Source organism: Monodelphis domestica, chromosome 4 (genome assembly GCF_027887165.1).
Source record: "Monodelphis domestica isolate mMonDom1 chromosome 4, mMonDom1.pri, whole genome shotgun sequence".
NCBI classification, from domain to species: Eukaryota; Metazoa; Chordata; class Mammalia; order Didelphimorphia; family Didelphidae; genus Monodelphis; species Monodelphis domestica.
This window is the reverse complement of record NC_077230.1, coordinates 89,074,871-89,100,032: the sequence shown is the minus strand read 5'-3', so window position 1 is coordinate 89,100,032 and position 25,162 is coordinate 89,074,871. Positions and strand designations below refer to the sequence as shown.

General features: G+C 39.3%; 1 protein-coding gene across 11 annotated transcripts in view; it reads left to right on the top strand.

Moving 5' to 3' along the window:
• Window positions 1–25,162, top strand: part of MYLK (myosin light chain kinase) — a 475,306-nt gene that overhangs the window by 297,943 nt on the left and 152,201 nt on the right. The window contains exon 1 of one of the 11 annotated variants that reach the window (XM_007493813.3): window positions 13,716–13,980. The exons of the other annotated variants lie outside the window; for them this stretch is intronic. Coding sequence (XP_007493875.2) covers window positions 13,944–13,980 — 37 coding nt within the window. The 5' untranslated portion in view covers window positions 13,716–13,943. Of the gene's footprint in view, window positions 1–13,715; window positions 13,981–25,162 lie in introns of those variants that run through there. 11 annotated transcript variants of the gene reach the window in all.

Sequence of the window (25,162 nt, the reverse complement as noted above, 5' to 3'; positions counted from 1 at the left end):
TCCTGGAAGTCACTACTTTGTGATGGTTAAATTATTTAACTGGCTAAGTATCCACAATCAATGGACTGATACAGTTGTTCTTAAGTTGGCATTTCTGTTCTCTTTTTAAACTATAAGTTCTTTGAGGACAACGAGTTAGACTATCAGTCTTCTGACCCCTCACCTCTATTAGTAATGCCTTACAGATAATAAGTATTCAGTAAATGTTTGAACATATGCCGAATATTCTCAGCTTAAAGGGTTAGGGTTAAATATAAAATATGTGAAGAAACATTTTGTTTTTTTAACAAAGAACATTTTTTAATGAGTCTTAAAGGGAAAGAATCAATATAAGCACAAATTATCACTTTGCGTGGCTTGATAAAGTTACCATCTTTGAGGATAATAATTGCCAATTAAATAAACCTGTAAGTTTAAGACAAAAGTGCCAACATGTACTCGATCTACTCTCTCGCTCATCACTATTCCACGTTATTCTGTTGAACTAGCTTTAGAAGTGATAATTCAGGACATGACTGGGGCCAAGGGTCTAAATTAGAAAATCGTGTCTTTCCCCTTTTTTATGCTCAGGCATGATGGGCATTAAGCAGAGATGTTTGGCTCCTGGGAAGTTTCCAAGGGATCAGGGCACTGCTATTCTCTCGGCTCTTAGAAAAGAACAAACAGTACAGGCAGACCATCAGACATATGATCACTTGCTTTCTTAGGGAGTTTGCGCCCTGCACCACTTCCTTTAAGTCCCTTTTCACTTCAATGTAAATGAATATTCCTTCCAGTAAATAGCAGTACATCAGTGCTTTCTTTCCTATGCAATTCTTGTCCATGGCCTCCCATAAATCCTATGAAATGGATCCACCCACCATGTTGGAAGCCTTCTGTTAGACTCGACATTCCTGTAGGGAGTTCATCTGTCATTCTTCTCTCTCACAACATGCCTGGACCAGCTCCGTGTCCTAATATGTATCTTTTTGTAACTTCTTTATCCCTTATAGCAAAGAATATCAGCCTTGCTATGATCTCTCAAGTAACTGGTCAGGGACCCTTTCTCATAGTAATGTCTTTAAATGCATAGAATATAATTCATAAGATTACAAAGAAAATCAAAGTTTAATGAAAATATGCAATTTTCTGACCATCTCAATTCATCCTTCCTTTGGAATCGGGCCACGGACTTTGGGGTGATAACCTCTGATTCGTTACTATGTCAACTGTGTGGCAATGAGATAAGGATGAAGATTTATAGGGCATCTGGGTGAGCTGAAATCCAGCCTCAGACATTGACTGCCTGGGGAACCTGGGCAAGTCACTTAACCCTGTTTGCTCTAGTTTCTTCCTCTATAAAATGGGCTAGAGAAGGAAACAGCAACTACTCCAGTATCTTTGTCAAAAAAAAAAAAATCCCAAATGAGGTCATGAAGAGTCAAACACAACTGAACAACAACAAAGGGAGGCCCACAACAACAGCAGAGCCCAAGGAGGTTAAGGGACTTACCTATGTCTACAGAGGCAGCAAACATCCCAAGTGGGATTTGAGGGGGCAGCTGGGTAGCTCAGTGGACTGAGAGCCAGGCCTAGAGAGGGGAGGTTCTGGGTTCAAATTTGGCCACACACACTTCTGAGCTGTGTGAGCCTGGGCAGGTCATTTCACCCCCTTTGCCTAGCCCTTTCTACTCTTCTGCCTTGGAACCAATACCTAGTATTGATTCTAAGGCAGAAAATAAGGTTGTTGTTTTTTTTTTTAAGTGAGATTTGAATTCAGATCCTTTGATGCTAGAGCCAACATACTGTATGGCCTCTTTGACCTATTGTTAGGAGTATTTTTTCTGAATAGCAGATGTCTACATTTCCCCCTAATTCTCTTTGCTGAAATTCATAATCATGTTTTGTTTGTTTGAAATTCTGGAGAAGTTTGGAATGGAGAAGCATCATGGAGGCTTTTCTAAAATGAGAAAGGGGGAAAGGAAGGCTTTCTTTTTGCTTCACAGAAGCAGTTTTGCTGACACTCCAAACAGGTTTTATTTAGTTAAGAGACAGGCTGTTTATTGGAAGAGAATTCAAATGCCTCTAAGGGGATTTGCAGCTTGGATGAGTGCCCCTGGAAATAGGAGAGGGCAGGGCTGCCTTTGGGATGATGGAAAGGGGCTCGCCTTTCAGGAAAGCATGGCCTCTGGGGAAGAGGATGGGATGATCTCTGAGTCCCAGCCTCTATTTAGTAAGGAGGACCAAGGGACACTTTGTTCAAATGGAGGTTTGGAAGAAGACTCCTTAGGATAGCAGAAGTTGGGGGGCAATTAATCTTATTGGTGAATTGTTACTGTGCATCGTCAAACCGTCTAGGCCATGCCCAGGAAGGACAGGAATCATCAACTACCTGGAAATAAATGGACACACTTGTTTGTTGGAGAGGTTACCGAAGGACGAGGTACTCTTCGAGAGGGAGTTCTGAGCAGATATTCTACAGGGAAATTTTAGGAAATAAGAGAATGGGTAGGAAGAAGAAGGTAAGAGTGATCCAAGTGCCCAAGTCCCCAGGCAAGAAGCAGGTGAAATGAAGATCCACCGGAGAGGATCAGGAGGTCACAGTTCTAGGGGAAGGATGGGGCTGCACTAGATGGCTTCTGAGACTCCTTCCAGCACCAGATCTTAGAACTGCTCTATTCTTCCATTGGATTGTCAGCAGCTTTGGACTGTTTTTGTTTCTCTTTGTATTCTCAGAGTTGAGCATATTGTCTGGCATACATTAAACATTTAATAAATGCTTGTTGACGATGATGATGATAAGGATGATGATGATGTTGATGATAAAGATGATGTTGATGATGATGATGGTGATGATGATAAAGATGATGATGGTGATGATGGTAGTGATGATGATGATGGAGCCTTAGAGACACTCTGGTCTAGCCTCATTTTGCAGAGGCAATTAGGTGATGGTGAATAGGGCAATGGGTGGGGAGTCAAGCCAACCTGAGTTCACTTCTAGCCCTAGGCACTTATTAGCTCTGTGAGTCTAGACAAGTCACTTGACCTCTATCTGCTTCACTTTCCTCATCTTTAAAATGGGAATATTAATAGTACTCACCTCCCAGGGGTGTGAGGATCAAACGGGATAATATTTGTAAAGTGTTTTACAAATCTTAAAGTACTATGTAAGTTTATTTATTAATTATTAGTATTATTATTGAAATTGAGGTGCAGGGAAGTTAAGTGACTTTGCCAAAAATATACTAATGTTAAGAGGTGAGACCTCTAGGTGAAACACAGCTCCAGGGAAGAAGAACTGCCCAGGAATGGAGTGGTGGCATCCATACAGAATGGGATACTTCCTTGACCCCACCTTTCCACAGAGGTGGGAGAGATCCATCTTTGGTCTCTAGATCTACTGAAGCAAGGCACCAACCTGTTCCAGGACAGGAGAAGTGCCTCTTTGTACCATATTCAATTGACATTGCCCTCAAGGGGCAGTCCAGGATGTCTGGAGGTCTGTGAAATGTTTTCCTGGCCCCCAATAAATTTGTCTCAAGAGCCAATACAATTAAATATAAAATTGTTATTATTAAATATAAGGACTTTAAGTCTTTTTTTAAACTCTCATCTTCTGTCTTGGGATCAATTTTAAGACCGAAGAGCTACAAAGGCTAGGCAACTGGGATCATAAGATTGCTTAGGGCACAAAGCCAGGAAATTTCTAAGGCCAAATTTGAACCCAAGTCCTCCCAAGTCCAGGCATGGTATTCTATTCACTGTGCTACCTAACTGCCCCAATTTTAGACCTTTCTTCCAGAGTTTGTGCCCATCCCCTTAACCTTTGAGAATCCATGATTCCTTCATGCTGAGTAAGACACAGAAGTAGCTATTTATTGTGAGAATCACTTCAATACTTATGTTTTAAAATGTTCTTTTCACATTTATTCTAAATACGGTCATGTTTCTAGTAGAGACCTAGGGATCCCTTTATAAAATCAAAAGTAACTTTGTAAGTGAATTAAAAGAGAACAACTATTCATCGTTAGGGAGAGTGACACCTTTAGAGGTTAATTCCTAAGTACTTGGATAGGTTGTTGGACCTGGAATCTCACTCAAATGAATATTTTTTCCCAATTACATGGATTCTCATCCATGCTTTCCTATCAGCCCTCCACAGAAGATCAACCCAACATGCTTCCTCTAATCTTTTAGCATTTCCTGTCACCACTGTCCTACTCAGACTATCCATTTCCTCTTATTCTCATCTTCTGAGGACCTCCTATCTTCTTTTCCAGTCATATACATCTTTGACCAATGGACCTCTCACCCCAGGCCACCACTCCCCTATGGATATTCTCTCCCTCTATCAAATTACTAAATTCCTTGTGGGCAAAGACTGTATTTGTGTTTGTATCTCTATTACTTTATTTAGGACCTAGTACTCAGGAAACACTTTAATAAATGCTTTTTTTAAAAAAATCAATTCATGATACAGTTTGGAAGAGAAGGGAACTATTCCTTAAAGGTCTAGCCTAAGAGGCATGCTAGGTGACTTAATGGATAGAGAGTCAGGCAAAGATAAAGAAGGTCCTGGATTCAAATCTGGCCTGAAACACTTCCTAGTTGTGTGACCCTCGACATGTCACTTAACCCCCATTGCCTAGCCCTTACCACTCCTCTGCCTTAGAAGCAATACTTAGTAATGATTGTAAGATGGAAGGTAAGGGCTTAAAAAAAATCTCTCCTAAACTCTCTTGCCTCTTGACATTCCCTTTGTGAATTTTGAAATTTCTCAGACTTGTGAATGTTAAAAATTTCCACATTGGGGAATTCTCCATTGGAACAATTCCCTACTGGGAACATTCCACATTTTACAGTGAGAACTCTACTTGGATCAGAAATGGGAGGACCTCTACTCCACCATACTTAAGACTGCTAAACAATGAAAGTACTTTAACCCATACTTATAATGAGGCAAAAAGTTCTTTAAGCCATGCCTATTTTTAGAAGAAATACAATGGGGTGCTAAGTACCTATTAAAGGTCAGGCAACTTGTAAACTTGCCAGGAGCAAAGAGGTGAAAACTTAATCAGAAGTTTTTCTGGTTCAAACTTACTAAAGGGATTAATCGACCCAGCAGTGAATTCAGAATGGGCTGTCCCTTGGAAAACGTCTACTGTGATTGGTAGATGGAAGAACTTAGGGGAGGTGACATAGGAGAAAACCCCTTATATAAGAAAAAGCAGAATCTCTTGAAGCACAATCTTTTTGAGGAAAAGCTCTTATGAAAATCCTTTTGGAGAATCTTTTGAAGATCTCTGGAGAAGGGCAGCTCTTGGAGGACAATCTCTAAGGAGGTCTCGCTGGAGCTCCTCTGAGGGGACTCTGTCCCTCTGGAGGCTCTTGAAAGAGGCCCTTTGAAACAGTCTCTGGCTGGAAGGCTCTTTGAGGAGGACTCTGGCTGGAACTCTCTCTGAGGAGACTCTGTCACTAGAATCCTTGCTTAGACCTTGTGGTGAGTGATAAAAAGACTGACTGATCTCTCTTAAGACTCAGGTCTAGGCCATGTTGGCTTAAGGCCCTTCATACTTATTTCCTTTTTCTCTCTTTCTCTCTTTTCTTTAATTCCTCATTGTATTATTAATTAAATTCTCTATAAAACCCAGTTGACTTGGGTATATTCATAATTGGGAATATTTCCCTGGCGACCACCTTATATACTGACTTAAAAACAAGACACTGTAGTGAAACATATTTTCTGCGGTCACAATTTACTCACCCACTCTTATATCTACTATAATTTATATCTTTTCACTATTTTACTCACTACAGTTTATAACCCCAACTCTTTTAATCACCACATTTTATGACCATAACTATTTTAAATATAACACCTTGATGATCTTATCTGTTCCCATGGGTTCATTTAGGATCTCACTGCAGGGATGAGTAGTGCATATTCAGTTGTAATTTTCCTTCTAACTCCAAATCAAATGTTTCTAACTTACAGCTGGACATCTTCAAATGTGTGTGCTGCCATCTTCTCAAATGTAACGTGCACCAAATTGAACTCAGTCCCCTTGCCCTCTCCTTCCACCTCGACTCATTTTTCTTAGTGGTATCATTATCCTTCCAGTCTTCAAGCTTGAACCCTTGGAGTTATCTTTGACTCACCATCTCTCACAATCCCTGCATTCAATCAGTAGCCTAGTCCTGTTGATTCTACATCATGCAAACACATCTCTCTTTGCTCAGACACCTTCATTCAGGCCCTTCTGTTCTTATCTCTGCCTCCAACAATCCTTTGTTGATGAGTCCTTTCAGACATCCAATCCTTCATGATTCCACTTTTTTGGTCAAAGACATTAGAGATAATCAGACTGGTTTGTTGTTTCCTTCTTCAGCTCATTTTCTAGATGAGGAAACAGAAGTAAACAGTGTTAAGCGACTTACTCAGGGTCACATCACTGGTAAGCATCTGAGGTCCAATTTGAACTCAGGTCTTCCTGACTCCAGATCTGGTGCTCTATCCACTGTGCTACCTAGATAACTGCCTGACAATCCTTATTTTCCTTCAAAAATGAGCCCAGATGCCACCTTCTCCTTGAAAGCCCACTCACTAATGATACTCCCAGCTGACTTGATAGCACTTTATCTTAAATCCCTCCTTAGTTTGTATCACATTCTATCTTATGTTATACTTGTTATACTTAACTGCTTACAGCTTTGTGATTCAAATCCACCATATTCACCACCACCGGTTGACTATAAGGTACTTAAAGACATGAATTATGGTATTTTTCATTTTTGTAGCACAGATACTTAATATAGTACCTTGTACTTAGTAGGAACTTAATATGTATTTGTTGATTTGGATTAGATTGAATTAAAGGCAGAGATTACCAGAGACAGAGGCTCTGCTAACAAATAGCCAGCCAACAGTGAAACAGATGGTGGAGGGGCAACTAGGTGGTGCAATGGATAAAATGCCAGGTCTTAAGTCAGGAAGACTTGGGGTCAAATCGGGCCACTTCCTAACTACGTCACCCATGTTGGAAAGCCTATGGCACACATGCCAGAGGGAGCTGCTCCCTTCCCCCCATGCAGTTTGGTCACTTGGTCTCTAAAAGGTTCACCATCACTGGTAGCCTTTGCAACTCTTCTGTCTTAGAATTGTTATAAGGACAGAAAGTAAGAGTTTTTAAACAAAGGAAGAAAAGGAAAGAGAGAGAGAGAGATGGACGGATGGTGGGGTTGTTGAATTCCAAGGCCTGACCTATCATGCATGAAAAAAGGAAGGAAAAACTTTCCTCTTTAATCCCAGAGAAATACCTCCTGACAAGAGAGGTGATGGTCTAAATATGCATCATAAAACACATTTTTGGGCATGACCAATGTGGTAATTTGTTTTGCTTGACTAAGCATATTTGTTACAGAGATTTTATTTTTCTTTTTTCCAATTTGGAGTGGGAGAAGGGAGTTGGAAGGGGAGAAAATAAATGCTTCTTAATTAAAAAAAAACATAATTTTTTTAATCCTAGGGAAAAGAAAGAATTGAGGATTGAGTTTACAAGTATTAGGGGTTAGTGAAAGGGGTATCTAGATTTTTTCTTTTTTTATTGTGAGGTCATATTACATATTTCAAAATACAAAGAATAGAAGATGAATTCTCTTTGTGAATCTATGACTCTCTTTTTCTTATAGGCTTTAAGTCCAGAGAAAGAATTGATAAATAGAAATAAGCAAGACAGTTTTACATACATCTTTTTGTCACATGATACCTTCTCTAGTGCAAGGAGGAGAAAGAGGGAAGGAGATACCTGTATATTTTAATGTCACAAACTAATTAATTTAAAACTTAAATAAAAACTTAAGTTCATATGACATTTAGCATGATAATAACAAAACTGCCCTTCTTGCCTATTCCCTTTGGAACTTCCTTTTGCACATTTCTGTGTGTTTTTAAGTGTTTTCCTTGATTCTTGTTGCTCATTTTTTATCACTATAACTACCCACCAGCTCCTTTGCCCCTCCAAGCCTTCCCTTGTACCAAAGGGACAGTCAAGCAAAACAAAATTCATACTTTGGCCATTACAGAAGACCTGTGTCTCAATCTTCACGGAGGTGTTTATTTTTCTTTAAAAATTGCTTTGTTACATTTGACAAACATTTACTTACTTTCCAAAACCATTAAGTGTCTTATAAACCTTGAAGCACTTTTTATACCCCATGCCTGGAACTCCCTCCCTCCTGACTTCCTCCTCCTGGTTTCCCTAACTTCTGTGGAGTCTCAGTGAAGATCTCTCCTGCAACTGAAAACCTTTCCTGAATCCCCTTTGCCTGCCCTCTAACAATTATCTCCAATTTATCTGTCCACATCTCTGTACAGAGCTGCTTGCATATTGTCTCCGCCATTAGACCGTAAGCAACTTGAGGCCAAGGATCATCTTTTGCCTTTCTTTGCTTTTTCTTTCTACCGCAGGATTAGCATAATGCCTTACACACAACAGGTGCCTAATAAATACTGTTTGACTGACTAGAGCATCTAAAAAGTATGAGCTATCTTTTATTGCTGTATTGAATGCAGTGTACCAGGCCCTGAGTGAAATACAAAGTCAAACTAGACAAGATAGGGTTCTGGCCTTAAGTCATTTGTAATCTAATTCAGAAGGGTTTATTTAACCCAGAGCCTGTGAACTCCTATCCCCCCCTCCAAATTTTCCTTTGTAGTCTCATGTATTTTATTTCATGCATTTGAAAGTGTTATTCTGAGATAAGGTCCCAAAGGGTCCATGACACAAATAAATGTTAAGATGGCACACAGTAAGAGCAATATGGTGGAATGATCAACTGTGACAGCCTTGGCTACTATTGGCAATACAATGATCCAGGATAGTTCTGAGGGACTAAGAACGAAGAATGCTATTCTTCTCCAGAGAAAGAACTGTTGGAATCAGAATGCAAATGAAAACATATGATTTTTCACTTGCTTATTTGGGTTCATGTTTGGGGGTTTGGGTTTTATAAGATTATTCACAAAAATGAACAATGTGGAAATATGTTTTACTTGATAATTCATGTATAACCCAGATCGAATTGTCTGCCAGCACCGGGAGGGAAAAGGGAAAGGACAGAGGGAGATAAGCTCAATCATAGAATTTAGGGAAATATGTGTGGAAATTTGTTACAACATATAATTGGTAATAAATAAATTAATAAATTAGTTTTTAAAAAGAAATCAAAATGGTAAGTCAATAAAAAGTTATTCCAATGAAGTGGAAAAAACCCTAATAAATGTTAAGAATCCCTAATCTATGGGCAGCTGGGTTGCAGAGTAGATAAAGCACTAAGTCTGGCATTGGGAGAACCTGGGTTCAAATTTGAACTCAGATTACTTCTTAACTATGTGACCCTGGGCAAGTCACTTAACCTCAGTTACCTAGGTCCTTGTCATTCTTATGCCTTAGCATTGATATTTAGTATCAATTCTAAGACAGAAGGTATGGGTTTAAAAGGGGAAAAAAAAGAATCCCTGACTTAGTGGATGGCCCTAATTAGTATCTAGGACAAGGAAAAGCAGCTTCAGGAGCAAGAAGGGAATGTCTTGTATTTTACATAAAGGCAAATATCAGCAAGGAGTAATATGGCTCCAGATCTTCCGAGACTCTCTAAATAGGGGAGAAAAAAAGAGATTGACGTAAATAAGAAATGAGAGCTAGCAACACAGGACCTGGGGGTTGATGGGGCAGCTGGAATGAAGTCTCTGCGTCTTTGGCATTATGCTTTGAGAAACATATAGCAAAATAGGGCCATTTTCACATTTGATGCCAGTCTCTTGTCAAAAGGATCCTTCCTTAGCCATAATAGCAAGTTTTCCATCAGATTTAAATTGACTGAGAATAATTTCTGGTGATTCAGAGTCCTGGAGAAATAGCCAGGGAATAAAAAACTGTGGGTCAAATGGGATCGAGAGAACTCAAGAATGTGCCTACAAATGCATATTCCATGTCCTCCTTTCCCCTCTGCCCTATATTTTCTCCTTTCCCCCTCCTTCCCTCTCTCTTTCCCCTTCTTATACTCTCTCCCTCACCCCTTCACTTTAACTCCCTCTCCCAGTGCCAAGTCCAAAGCTTCAGAGCGGAGAATCTATTGGGAATGGGTCCTGATTATCCAGCAGATTACCCACTGCCAAGTCAAGTTTTCCCGAGCTTTCCCCACCTGGAACTTCAAACTGCTTACTGAGTGTTAACTCATTGTAGCCAAAACTGGAGAGAAAGGAAGGAAACTCCATAAGCAGGGCTCTGACACAAGGTTGTTATCATAAAAGTGCTTTGCATAACTACAGAAAACGTACGTGGAAATTTATTATGTGGAATTGCAAAAAAAAATCAAATATCTTTATGAAAATAAATGAAAGTGCTTGTAAAATGGAAAGCCCAGTGTAAAGCAGTCCACAAAATGAAACATAAATGCCAAAGAGAGGCCCAAAATGACCTGCCAGATCTGAAAAGGGACCATTCACCATGGTGCGTTGTAGTCACAAGAAAAGTTTCAAAGTAAAGCTCATTTAAATTGGGTTTTAGGGGGCATCTGGGTAGCTCAATGGATTGAGAGCCAGGACTAAAGATGGGAGGTCCTAGGTTCAAATATGGCCTTAGACACTTCCTAGTTGTGTGACCCTGGGCAAGTCACTTAACTTCCATTGCCCAGTCCTTGCCATTCTTCTGTCTTAGAATTGACACAGTAAGTGGGGAAGCTGGATAGCTAAGTGGATTGAGAGTCAGATCTAGAGATGGAAGGTCCTGGATTCAAATTTGGTTACAGACACTTCTGGCTTAGCTGGCTTGCCACACCTGGGCAAGTCACTTGACCCCCATTGCCTAACCCTTACCACTCTTCTGCCTTTGAACCAATACACAATATTGATTCTAAGACAGAAGAAAGGGGATTAAATAAATAAATAAATTGGGTTTCAGTAGGACTTGGGGCGGGGGGGGGGGGGGGCAGGACAGGAACTTTAAAAAAATGTTTAATATGTTGGTTACATTAAAATTCCTAGATATCTGATTTTTTAACTAACTTTTAAACATATTTTAGCTTATATATATATATGGGGAACTTAATTTTTTAACATTTTTACTCAAATGTGGAGAACAAAGAACATTTGAGATATAAGCAAAAGCTTGTACAAAAGTATGAGAGCATCAGCAAAGAATAATGAGGGAAAGACATAGGTTCAAGTCCCACCTCTGACATCAAATCCGTTAATTTCTCATTGTCCTATACAGTCCCTCAAGGCCATCCATTACTTGCAGACAAATTGCCAGTAAACACTGGAGTTTTGTCCTATGCCAGTAAAATCATAGATCCAATCCCCATCCCTTTGAACAAAATTGTGGAGGTATAGAGGGCTGGCAAATAACCTCGATCAGTGGGAGCGTAGTAAGATCAGAATAGTAGTTTGGTGGCTGATAATAAAGAGTCTTGAATGCTTGACAAAGGAATTTGAACTTTATTCAATAAACAATAGTGAGTCATAGAGGACATTTGAGTAGAAGTGCAGCGTGACCAGAAAACTATATAAATATTGTAGGCAAATGCATGTTCTTTAGATATTGGAAGACAGAGTCGGTACCCCTATATGGAATGAACTTTGCAACGTGAAAGAATGCTCTGGAAAATGGAGACTACTAGAATTTATAAGCTATTTTTTCAGAGCCCCATATTGGAAACTCCTGAATGAGAGGAGGAAGATGTTTTTCTTTTATTTTAAAAAATTGTTCATAATTCTTTTCTTCAGCTAATGTCTCTCACATAGTGGCATTTTTGCATTTTGTCATTTGTGTCTCTGACTGCCCATGTTGCACTATCGCCCATGCCTGTACTATTAGAGGAGGTGATAGGTCCTGGTGTGTGATACGTTGTACACGATACAAGTGTGAGAATAACCAAAAGCCTAGGAGACAGAGGAGAAATGAGAGGTTAGGTATGGAGACACTGGTAGAAAATATTTCTCCTTCTAGCTTATATGACTGTGATTGAGTTACTTTACTGTACAAAATGGAACCATGAAGACTGTATTGCTCTCTGAGCATTATCATAGTTGTTGATTTGAACCTGGGATGGTGCCATCAGAAAGTTTGCACATTTTCTGCCCTTCGGGTCATTCCTCCCATTCCTTCATTTTATTTTATTTTATTATTATACAGAACACATTTCCATATTATTTATTTTTGTGAGTAATTTTATAAAACCAAAACCCCAAAACATATACCCAAATAAACAAGTGATAAGTCATATCATCCCACAGTTCTTTCTCTGGATGTTGATAGGGTTCTTTTTTAAGAGTCCCTCAGAATTGTCCTGGATCATTGCATTGCTGAAAGTAGCTCAATCTATCACATTTGATCATTCCACAATATTGCTTATGTGTTCCTGTGCACAATGTTCTCCTGGTTCTGCTTATTTCACTCTGCATCAGTTCACATAGGTCTCTCCAGCTCTTTCTGAAATTGTCCTGTTCATCATTCCTTAAAGCACAGTAGTATTATTCCTTCATTTTAGAAGGAAGCCCATCAATTTGATAGCTGGCTCATCCTCTTTCTTGTAAAGCTCATACCAAACCCCATCTGAAGGGTCTCATCAAAGGACCATTCCTACTTTGGAATATGGAAGCCTGCTAATTAGCAAAATCAAGTTCCTGAGGAACATCACTTCCCAAGACAGGTGCCATACAACATTCTTCCTGTCTTTATCTGGGAGCAAAACAAAGCCAGCTTGTGAAAACACGTCCCATTCCACTAGTACTTGTTCTATACTCACTATGTGCCAGGCATTGTGTAAGAGTAGAGACAAGAAATGAAATAGCTCCTGCCGTCAAGAAACTTACATTTATCTTCTATGTATGTTATCTGATCTGGACCTTAACAACAAGTCTATGAAGTAGTTGTCAGAAATTTCATGATCCCCATAATGTAGATGAAGAAATGGAGGCAGAGAAAAGTTAAGTGACTTGCCTATAGTCAAATAGCTTTGAGGGGATTTGATGCCAGGTATTCCCACCATGCTTCTTCCAATTAGGAAACTAATGCTTAAGAGTTATAGGTGTGGTATAGTGGATAGAGTGTTGGGCCCAGAGTCTGGAAGACTCAACTTCCTCAGTTCAAATCTGGCCTCAGACATTTACTAGCTGTGTGACACTGGACAAGTCACTTTACCCTATTTATTTCAGTTTCCTCATCTGTAAAATTAGCAAACCACACCAATATCTTTGACAAGAAAACCCCATTTAGGGTCTCAAAGAATTGTACACAACTGAACAACAAATAATAACAGGTGATCTTGGTGAGAGAGAATTTTGGAACAAAACTCAGTCCAGAATTTTTTTTAAATTGGACCTAGCAACAATTGCTAACTCGTGTTTATAAAATCTGCAGGGCACAGTCCACAGGCTTTCCCTCTTCCCCCCACCCCCCTCCACAGTACATTTTGATCCTTGAAGATAAGATAAAACTTCTTTGTGATTATTTTTTGTGCAAGTAGCTAATCTACTGATGCTGAAAAGAAACAAAGTAGGGGAACCTATGATATATCATAAGGCCCAACAAATTAATAGCCAAGAAAATTGTAACTGAGGAACCTTGTAGATAATCAAGATATGGAGAAATGGAGCCAATAGCAAAGGAAGAAACAAATACATTCAAGGTCAGGAGGATGGGAAAAGCAGAGAGAAATGAGAATAAAGATTGTTATACATCACCACCGGGAGAAAGAAGGCAGTTGACTTATGATATCATGACTGTGTGTATATTACAGTTTAGACCAGGAATACAAGGAACTTCTAGCCTTTGACTTTTGTTCATTGGATGGCATGTGGAATAAAGAGGACTATTTTGCTGCCAAAAAGCCACTGTACTATATACTGCTGAGTAATCCTCAGTTTATACCATTTTTCCTGGATACACGAAGGGCTTTTAATGTTGAGACTTTGGAGCTTGATTGCTGCACTTCTTCGTGAGTTAAATGTGGGGTTCTTCTTTGATGATGTTTTGTGGGTTCCATCAAGCTGCACTTTGCTTCTGTTGTGCTCTAATATGTCTTGGGATAGGGTGAGGAATCACATAAATGGGATCAAGGTATTGTTGGTCTCTGCTGAAGACACTTGCACTTACTAGTTTTTAGGATAAATGGGATGGAAGCATAAATGTTGAGAGTTGAGCCCTTTTGTGGCAGAAATTATTAAAGAACCATTCCTGCTTTGGGGCTATGTGGAAGCTTACCTATTAGCAAAATAGGGTTCTTGAGGAACACCACTACTACTATATAGTTATTTTACAACGTCTAGATCCCTTTCTCTGAAAAAGTATTTTCCATCATACCATGCTGATGAATAGTCCTGCTCAGTTTAAACTGTTGTCCCATCTTGATATATGAAGGGCTTTTAATGTTGAAGCTTTGGAACATAGCTATTGTACTTATGGTTGACTTAAACTTGGTGTTCCTCTTTTATGGTACTTTGTAGATTCTATTGAGTTGCACTTTGCCCTCTTTTCTCAATACATCTCTGGGTGATGTTTTTGTATGATTTCCTGAAATACAGTATTAGGATTTATTTGTTTTAGTTTTGCTAATTGCTTAGCTTTGTTTTCAAAGTAAGTTACTTTAGTTTGTAGAGACCTCAAATGTTCTTTAAAATGTTTTTCTTATACTATTTTTCCATATCTATATTCATGTGTTCAAAATGTTTTAGCCATGTTTTCCTTTTTAACAATTATAATAACTTTTTCTTTTAGGGCAGCATAATTTAGGAACATACTGCCCCTCTCCTAAGCAGTGAGCCATTCTTTCAAATACAATTTTGAAAAAAAAAGAAAAATTGAAGGAGCAGTTTAGTAAAAGTAACTAACTTATCAATCAAGTTTGACATATATGATAGTATATGCTATGTTCCATATTCTTAATCCCTTACCTTTTCCAACAAAAGAGGGAAGTACATTTTCTCATCTCTATTCTGGATCCAATGTTGGCTGCTAAAGTTAAGCAGAATACTTTTTCTCCCCCCCCCCTTTTCTTTGGCCTCTAAATGTATCTTGTGCACACATAATTTTCCTGATTCTGATGATTTCATTCTGTATCAATTCATTCAGTCTCCTCGTTTTCTCATAATTCTTCATCCTGACATATAAATGCACCACAATTTATCTAGTCTTTTCTCCACTGACTTGTGCCTACCTTGTTTCTAGTTCTCCATTAATCCAGGAAGCATTGTACTGAAATATGGTATGAGACCTTTCTATATTTGATCTCTCTTTGCCAGCATGTGGTTTTTGCTAGACTGATAGTATAGTTGCTTTAGTGAGATTTTTCAGCATCTGTTTTAGACAATGTTTTTTTCTTTGGGTTTTTTAATTCTTCTTAGAGAATTTCCTTCCTTTAATTTCAGTTTTTCAATTGTCTGAGATTATTTTCCAATTCTAGATAGATCTCATTTTCATGTAGTTGTTTGTATGTTGTTCTCGTCATTAGATTATGAACTCCTTGAAAGTCTTTGTTTCTACATTTCTTGTTATCCCTAGAGCTTCTTCCACAGAGCCTGGCACCTGATTGGTACTTGTTGACATGGTTTGATTTAATACTGTTCTCTCTCTCTCTCTCTCTCTCTCTCTCTCTCTCTCTCTCTCTCTCTCTCTCTCTCTCTCTCTCTCTCTCTCTCCCTTCCTTCCTTCCTTCCTTTCTCTTTCCCTCTCTTTCTCTCTATTTCCCTCTCTCTTTATCTCTCTCTCTTTCTTTCTCTTTTTCTTTCTTTCTCCCTTACCTTATATTTTAGTATCCATATTCCAAGTATTCTAAGACAATAAAGCAACAAAGGCTAGGCAATCCAATTTGTGATTTGCCTGAAGTCACCCAGTGAGAAAGTGTCTGAGGTCAAATTTGAACCCAAGACCTCCCCACTCTAGGCCTTTCTCTTCTCATTTCTAATATTATCATGATATCATTCCTCTCTTCAGCAGTTTTCATCTCATTTTTACCCTGTGATATGTATTCCTTGTATGGAGGCCTCTTTTTGATTTTTGGACTTTTTTTCAACCTTCTACCAGTTTTCCTGCAATGTAATCCTTGGGTTGAATTTTTTTTTCATTCTTCCTCTTTTTCTTCTTGTTGCTTTATTTTATGTAATACCCAGCATGTAGTTAGTGCATAATAAGTGTTTGTTGGCTGATTGGTTGATGGACCTTCTTTCAATCTATGGAACCTCCAAGCTATGAATTGGATGATGGTATTAGGGTGACAGGAGCTGGTATGAGAGAGCTTGGCAATGGGAAGGCTAGTGCTGGACATGTTGATGGCTAGCTGGGCTTTGCTGGCCACTTAGTCTGTTAGAAATCCCCAAGTGGGTGAAAGTGAGCTACTTACGTAGCGGTGGGAATAGAGGGGAGGGAATAGATTTAAGAGCAATATCAAGGGGAGTATCAATTGGACTTTTCAACTGATTAATATGAAAGATGAGATCAATAAAAAATTAAAAGACTTGGGGCATGTCCCATGCTCCACCCCATGCCAATTTTGGACATGGGGCATTGGGTGAACAGTGGTTGGGGCCAGTGATATAAAACAGGGAAGTCAGAAGAGGAGGCAGTCATGGCGTGGTAAAATAAGTTTGATTATGAACATGATGAGTTTGAAATGCTGATGGGACATCCAGGTGAATTTGTTATTTAGGATCCTTTGAAATGGAGGCCTAGAAAAAGGTCAGGGCTGGAGGTCTGTGCAAACTGATGATTGAAGCTGTGGAAGAAGAAGAAATTGACAGTCTCCTCTAGGAAGTTTTGTCCACTTAACCTGATCCTACTCTGATTTTTATCCTACCTCCCCCAAGCACATATGGATACTATTAGTGCAATAGTTATTTCTACTTATTACTTGGTTGCCTTGTAAGTATTCTTAAATCTGTTTCCTGTGTATATCTTATCTCTCCCATTAAACTGGGAAATGTTTCAATTAGGCATAATCTATGCCTCACATAATTGGCTACAGACTACCAATGAGTACTTGACAATTGGGCTGAAAACTGCTATAGGGCATAAGTGGTATCTCTTTCTACCTCTATATCCCCAGTACTTGAGCTCTAAATGTAGTAAATGTTCGATCATTGTTCAAATGAAAGGGAAGAAAAGAGCTAGAGTTCTTTTTTAATTCCTTCTTGGAAAAAATAGCAGTAGAAGATTCCATCTTGCCAACACCACGTCCCAGAACACCAAGCGATAAGATCATCTTTTTTTTTTCCCCCATCCTGGACCCATAACTCAAGGATGCACCGATTTCTAAAAGAAAGACCTTTCTTAGGAGAAAGGACTGAAAAGCAGAAGCCTTTCCAAAAGCAGAAGGACACACAGCTGTAGGAAAAAATCTGGGATATATATTTAGTCTGGCTCAGTCTGGGCCCTGCTCTGAATTTTCTACTGCATCCCCAACAGAATGTTCAAGCTATTTTATTTGTACTTTTCCAGTCTATACTTTGCTCTTTCTGAATGAATGTTTCACGGACCTCTGTTCATTCCCTCTGGGCTCTTCCTGTCTGAGTCTCTTGTCCTCTCTTTTCCACCTTTCTCCTCCCTCTAAAATAGGATGCAACTATGGCAAGTAGAAGCCAAATATTCATAGGATTATAAGTTTATCAATCAATAAACCTTTATTAAGTACCTAGCATGATTCTACGTACTAAGCTAAGTGCTGGGCATATAATCTAGTGGGTTAGAACTAGAAAGGACAGAGAGGTTCTCTTTAAGACAGGGTTGGACAAACGACCTCTTATTTTGGCCGAGATCGCCCAAAGTCAGGATTGGGACCCAGGTCCTCTAAGTCCAAATACAGCCACTCACAGATTCAAACCACAAAACACAAGCTCAGGTGAAAATGAAACTCCATGCACAGATGCTAGAAAAACAAAACAAAAGCCCCATCTTCCTCCAGTTCACATGGTGAAACAATAAATCTCTTATTCTCAGCCGGGGGGGAGGCTCCTTCATCAAGATACAAAGTGGTGTTACTTTGTTATTGCCAGCTCCTGGGATGGGTTGCATACTTAATAGATTGAACTGAAATCCCTAGTCCAGAAGATGTGTGGAAGAGATTTGTGTGTGAGAGACAGAGATATTGGCAAAGAGACAGAGAGAGGCAGAGTGTTTATATATGTATGTGTTTATGAGAGAGACAGAGGGTGAGAGAAACAGGCACAGAGAGACACAGACAGTACGCATATGTGACAGAGACAGACAAAAAGAGACTGAGACAGACTCCGTGTGTGTGTGTGTGTGTGTGTGTGTGAGTGTGAGTGAGTGAGAGAGAGACAGACAGACAGAACAGAGGCAAAGAGACAATGAATGCTTATATGTGGGGGAGGAAGAGGGAAAAGGAGGAGATTGAAACAGGAGAGGAGAGGGAGAGACACAGGTGGGGGGGAGAGAAGGAGGAAGAGAGAGAGACAGAGAGAGTCAGAGAGACAGACAGAAACAGAGAGACAGAGAGAGAAAGAAAGTGAGAAATAGAGAGAAAGACAGAGACCAAAAACCTACTGAAGTCTAAAAGTCCAGAAGACCTGCCTCTGAGTCCCTTCTCAAAGAATGTGTAACCTTGAGCAGATCACTTTATAACCTCTCAGTGCCCCAAGGCAACCATCTAAAATGATGGAATTGCAAAATAGTTGCTGATCCTCATTGGTAGAGGGAGATACCTCACCAGGAGTTCCCTGCACTTCTCCTTCAAGAAAACAGCCATCAACTAGACATTACTACCCAGCCCAGCCTTGTGAGAAATATACTCCCTAGGAAAGGAATTGAGAATTTTGGATTCAACAAGACTACATTCTTGTTTGGCCATACCAAAGACCTGAGAAGTATTCCTAATCCTCAGATCCTTCATTTTTGACTTTGGAATGCTGTTAAAGACACATGGTCAACTTCACTTGCCACTCCCTCGGTTCAGCCCTGACTCTCTTCCATCTCACTTCTTTGTTAGTGTCCTGGGGAAAAGAAGTTGCCCCTAATCAATCAATCAATCAGAATTAAGTGCCCATTATGTGCCACACTAATAAGTGGGGTTACATCCCCAGCATGCCAGGCCAAGGTAGAAAAAAAAATCTAGCAACCAATATTTAGACATATTTTGTTTCATATGGCCCTCTTGAGCTTAATGAAAAGGGGCTGATCAATCCTGTGCCTCTGATTTTATGATTCTGTGATAATCTGTCATTCAACTTCAAAGGAGATTTCATGCAAAGAGTGTGTATCTTTGCCTACAAACAGAAATCTCTGAGAGCAGAGTCATCTTTAATGGATATTTCTTTTTTTTTTTAAACCTTTATCTTCTGCATTGATTCCAAGCCAGAAAAGCAGTAAGCATTTGGAGCTAAATGACTTGCCCAGGGTCACACAGCTAGGAAGTGTCTGGCATTTTGAACCTAGCTTTTGAACCTAAGTCTTCCCCACTCCAAGCCTGGAACTATCCACTGTGCTACTGAACTGCCTCCCTACTAGACATTTCTAACTTGACCTCACCCTTGTAGAAGAAAGCATGGTATAATGAATGATGGGCTAATCATGAAGTCAGGAAAACCTGGCGTTAAGTCATGCTTCTGTTACTTTCTAGTTACATGGCATGAACATAAGTCATTTAACCTCATTCTATCCAATAGAGAACTCACTTTTCCTGCCCTCAAACAGCTTTTCCCCCTGACATTAATTCTTTTTTTTTTAAACCTTACCTTCTGTCTTAATATCAGTTCTAGTAACCTATTTAAGATTTTTGCATCTATGTTCATTTAGGAGATTGATCTATATTTTGCTTTCTCTGTTTTTGACCTGCCTGGCTTTGGAATCAGTACCATATTTGTGTCATAAAAGGACTTTGGTAGAACTCCCTCTTTGCTTATTATGTCAAAGAGTTTGTATAGTATCAGGATTAGCTGTTCTTTGAATGTTTGATAGAATTCACTTGTGAATCCATCAGGCCCTGGGGATTTTTTCTTAGGAAGTTCTTTGATGGCTTGTTCAATTTCTTTTTCTGATATGGGATTATTTAAGTATTCTATTTCTTCTGTTAATCTAGGCAATTTATATTTTTGTAAATATTCATCCATATCACCTAGTTTGGCATATTTATTGCCATATAATTGGACAAAATAGTTTTCTTTTTAAATCCTTACCTTCTGTTTTGGAGTCAATACTATGTATTGGCTCCAAGGCAGAAGAGTGGTAAGGGCTAGGCAATGGGGGTCAAGTGACTTGCCCAGGATCACACAGCTGGGAAGTGTCTGAGACCAGATTTGAACCTAGGACCTCCGGTCTCTAGGCCTGGCTCTCAGTCCACTGAGCTACCCAGCTGCCCCCCCCCAAAAATAGTTTTTAATGATTGCCTTAATTTCCTCTTCATTGGAGGTGAGGTCTCCCTTTTTATCTATGATATTTTAATTTGGTTTTCTTCTTTCCTTTTTTTATTAGATTGACCAGTACTTTATTTCGTTTGTTTTTTCAAAATACCAGCTTCTAGTCTTGTTTATTAGTTCAATAGCTCTTTCACTTTTGATCTTATTAATTTCTCCTTTAATTTTTAGGATTTATAATTTAGTTTTCTTCTGGGGATTTTTAATTTGTTTGCTTTCAAGTTTTTTGATTTGCATGTCCAATTGATTGACCTCTACCCTCCCAACTTTGTTAATATATGAACTCAAGGATATAAAATTTCCCCTGAGTACTGCTTTGGCTGCATCTCATAGATTTTGAAAGGATGTCTCATCATTTGTCATTTTCTTCAATGAAATTATTAATTGTTTCTATGATTTGTTCTCTAACCAATTTTGGAGAATCATATTATTTAATTTCCAATTAATTTTTGATTTGGCTCTCCATGAACCCTTACTGATCATTATTTTTATTGTGTTATGATCTGAAAAGGTTGCATTTATTATTTCTGCTTTTCTGCATTTGTTTGCCATGTTTTTATGTCCTAGTACATGGTCAATCTTTGTGAATGTACCATGTGCTGCTGAAAATAAGGTGTATTCCTTTTTGTCCCTATTTATTTTTCTCCATCTATTAACTTTAATTTTTCTAAGATTTAATTCACATCTTTTACCTCTTATTTTTTTTTTTTTGATTTATCTAGATCTGAAAGAGGAAGGTTCAGGTCTCCAACTAGTATAGTTTATACTGTACTTTTTGAGTGTCTACCCTCCCCAGCATTTTGATATCCTCTCACAATTCTGTCCTTTCTTCTTTTGCCATATCCTTTTAAACCAGTGGTTTACTTTTAATCAATCCCTCTAATTCCCTCCCTTAATATGCTTCCCTTTCTGGCTCCTTCCTTTTTGTTCCCTTCTTATTTTTTTAGGGTGTATTAAGTTTCCTCCCCCTCTCTTTCTCTCCCTTTTTGTACCCTTTAGTTTTTTGGTCTATCCTGCTTTTCATGGCTTCCAGCTGTTTCTCCAATTGGGAGTACTTGTCCTTTAAACTGTTATTTTCTCTTTGAATTATTTCCCACTTTTCTTGCCAGAAGGCTTCCATCTTTTTGATAAGCTCCAATTTAAATTCTTAAAGAGCTTGTGGACAATTTCTATTTTGGGGGGAAGGTTTTGGGTTTATTTTAATTTCCTCCTGTATTTCCTCTGTAGCCTGGGTTTTTCCTCCATATAAATTTTCCAGGGTCAACCCCTTCTTCCTATTTTTTTTTTTTGGAGGGAGGTTGTTGTCCCTGGGCACAATTTGCTATCACTGTGGAGGTTTTTCCTTCCCTTTTTAGTCAGAAATCTGAGTGAGATGGGCAGGCTCTCTGTGTATGAAGCTAGGGAGCAAGGATTTTGCCTGAGGTAAGCTCTCAAATCTCTGCAGCTTCTGCTGTTTGCTGCCCTTCTCTGTGTTATTTTCCTATGAGAGCCCACAGTCTGCGCTCTTCAGCCTGCTGGAGTTTCAGGCGTAGCTGCTCTCAGGGTTAGGTGTTTGGTGGTCTTAGTCAGTTCTCAAGGACTTAGAGGTGCCCTTTGCTCACTGATTCTGGCAAGTGCTGGCTCTGACTCTGGCTCTGAAGGTGGCGTGGGGGAGGGTAGATCATCTCGCGGTTTTGGTGGGAGCTTTTTCACTCCCTTATAGTGTGGAAATGCCCAAATCCCACTTACCTTCAATGCTGCGCCCTACTGTAGAGTCCCTCTTATGAATTTGGTTCTTATGAATTTGGTTCTTAGTGTCAGTTCTAAAACAAAAGAGCAGCCAAGGCTAGACAACTGAGGTTAAGTGACTTGCCCAGGGTCACACAGGAAGTGTCTAAGATCAGATTTGAACCCAGGACCTTCCAACTCCAGGCTTGGTGCTCTGTCTATTGTGCTACTAGCTGCCTTTTTATGTATTTCTTTTAATGGTGCCTCTGTTCTCAGAGTTACCTGGGGTTCTGTTCTCCAGGTCTTCTGTTCATCTATTTCTCCAACCCTGTATAATAAGTCAAAGTGTCGATCACAAATTGAAGTGGGGCCCCTAAACCAGCTATATATAAGAATCCCTGAAAGTCATATAGTGGCTTAGGAAACCATCTGTTAACATTACCTATGTTCTATTGTGTTTTTATTTATTTTGTTATCTACTTCCCAGGTACCTTTTAATCTGGGGCAGCTAGGTGGCAAAGAACATAAAGTCCCTGGCTTGGAGTTAGGAAGATATGAGTTCAAATCTGGCCCCAGACACTAGCTGTGTGACCCTGGGCAAGTCATTTCACCCTCTGCCTCAGATTTCTCATATATAAAATGATCTGGAAAAGAAGAAAGCAAACCACTCATATCTTTGCTGAGAAAAGTCACAAAGACTCAGGCTTGATTGAAACAAATTAACAACAACAAAGTTTTAATCTGGCTGGAGAAGCGTGTTTGTCATCTCTGTAATAAATTACTTCGTTTTATAATGACTCCTTTTTCCTCCCACCTGTTTTTGCATTACATTATTTTTCAAATGCATTGATTCCTGAGTCTTTCTACTGGTACCAATGGAATGCTCACAGGATTCGGGGTCACAGTAGTTCAGTTGAAATCCTGCCTGATGGACCTTGGATTGACCTCTCTGGGTCTGAGGGTCTTAATCGGGAAAATAAGAGGGTTGAATTAAGCAGTTTTAGGGTTGTTACAGCTAGATTTCTTTGATCCTGTGATGCTGCAACTGGGAATCAGAGGAGGACGAGGGAAATTTATGAAGTGGTAATCCTTCAAACATACGGTATAATCCCAAGAGAACAGACTGCTGCTAGATCTATAAGGATACAGGCTGATTTAATCCTTCCTTAGTTATCCATCTATGGAGGGGCAATGTGTGCAACAATTGTGCAGAACAGGGAAAAATCCTTTCTGTTTGGCTCTGAAGGGCATTATGTGAGTTTGAGGTTTGAAGTTTGTTTCTTTTCTTTTATTTGAAATAGCATTTTTGCCTTGATGATGGTGTTTGGCCCAAGCTGGTATAAAAATGAGCCTGCATTTCCTGAGCACAGAGTGACTAACAGATTTTACATTTGCTGTCCACAAAATGAAAGATGGCAAGCAGATAATTAATCAGTGACTACTAATGCAAGTACCATAGAAATGTTAATGTATGCAAGATATGTACTTCTCTTAGGTAAACCAAAAGCTTAGATTAGAAGGAAGCCAATCACTAAAACATCCTGCCAGAAGGGCTTTCTACAAGGAGAGTGTGTATCCAACTGATGCCTACCTGTCCTGCCAGTAGTTTCTAGCATCCTCTGGCTGAAATGGACATTTGAAGCTTTGTGGTCGCCATTCAGCTATTGTAAAGTAAAGGAGACATAAGCTGGCATCTGAGCAGTGACTAGTGACCCATTTTATAGAAGTGGAATCTGGGTCTGAACTTCTGACAATCTGAAGTCCTCTACTGCTCCCCAAACCCAGAAAAAAGAACTGTAGTGGTATATGTATGTCACTTCTCTGATGCTTGGGACTCTAGCTAAGACGGAGAGGGACAGGAACAGAGAGTACTTTGAGCAGAGGGGAAAAAAAAACATTTTGTCCTTACAGTATTTTCAGTCTGGGCTGAGACAGGAAATTCCACAAATCCCCTGAGGCAGTTGGCTTCTTTAGCCACTCAGGCCAGTCAATCAAGGAAATTCGATTTATTAATTACCAATATGTGAACCTCCACAGCCACTCTGTTAGGGTTCCTCCATCAGACTTGGCCTTCCCCATAGGGCAATAAGGCAGGAACCTGGAAGGAGGGAGAAGCACAGTCATCCTCTGGAGACTTTACTTAGTGGCCTGGAATGCTGGGAATATAAACCCACTCATTGTGGGAAGGGTATCCCAACCTCTACTCCATCTTTGACATGTCAAGCCCCCTGGGATTGCTTCTTTTTAGGTGGGATGGGAAAATATCTGGAGGAGATTGTCTTGTGATCATATCTTTAACCTGTGCACAGTTTATAAGCTTGGATATTTTGTTAGGGGACCCTCATTGACAAGAGTTTCATTCCATTTTTACATTTTGTTCTTGGTCTTTAATATATAGACTTGAATTCATATAAAGCAGCATGAAAATGTGTGGAAATGTGTACCCAAGTCCTGGGAATTACTAATGAAAGTTTAATTATTGAAATATAGAATAGCTTAAGGCTGAATTTCTTAGTGGACAGAATAATAGCCTCTTAGAGGCTATGAGTTCTAGTTCTAACCTTGCTGCTAATATCTCTGGCATTGACCTTGACTCTCACTCCAACTCTACACCTAGGCCAAAAAAGTCCGTCTGTGCACAGAGTGATGTCACTTTAATCCACAAAAAAATTGTATATGTGTTGCTATATCCGAGTATGAACTTCAGTGTGTTTATTAATTGTTTTGCCTCAGTTTCTTCTTCAGTTTGAGAGAGACAGATTTAGAAGAAAATTTATAGAAACTGTTTTTCTTCTTGAATCATAGTAAAATCATGAATTTCAGGGTCTGAGAGCCATTCAAGAAGTTATAATAGTACCTTAAAGTTTAGTTGTTGGTCTTGAGCTTCTGAAGCCATCTGAAGATGTTCAGTAACTACATTCTTCCCTTTAAGTCTTTCCAGAGAAACGAGATTCCTAGAATAATCAGAGCTCCAAAGAGAGACCATCATTTCTCATCCTATCCATTTCTTAATTTCCAGACAAGAATACTATTATCCCATAAAAGATAAGA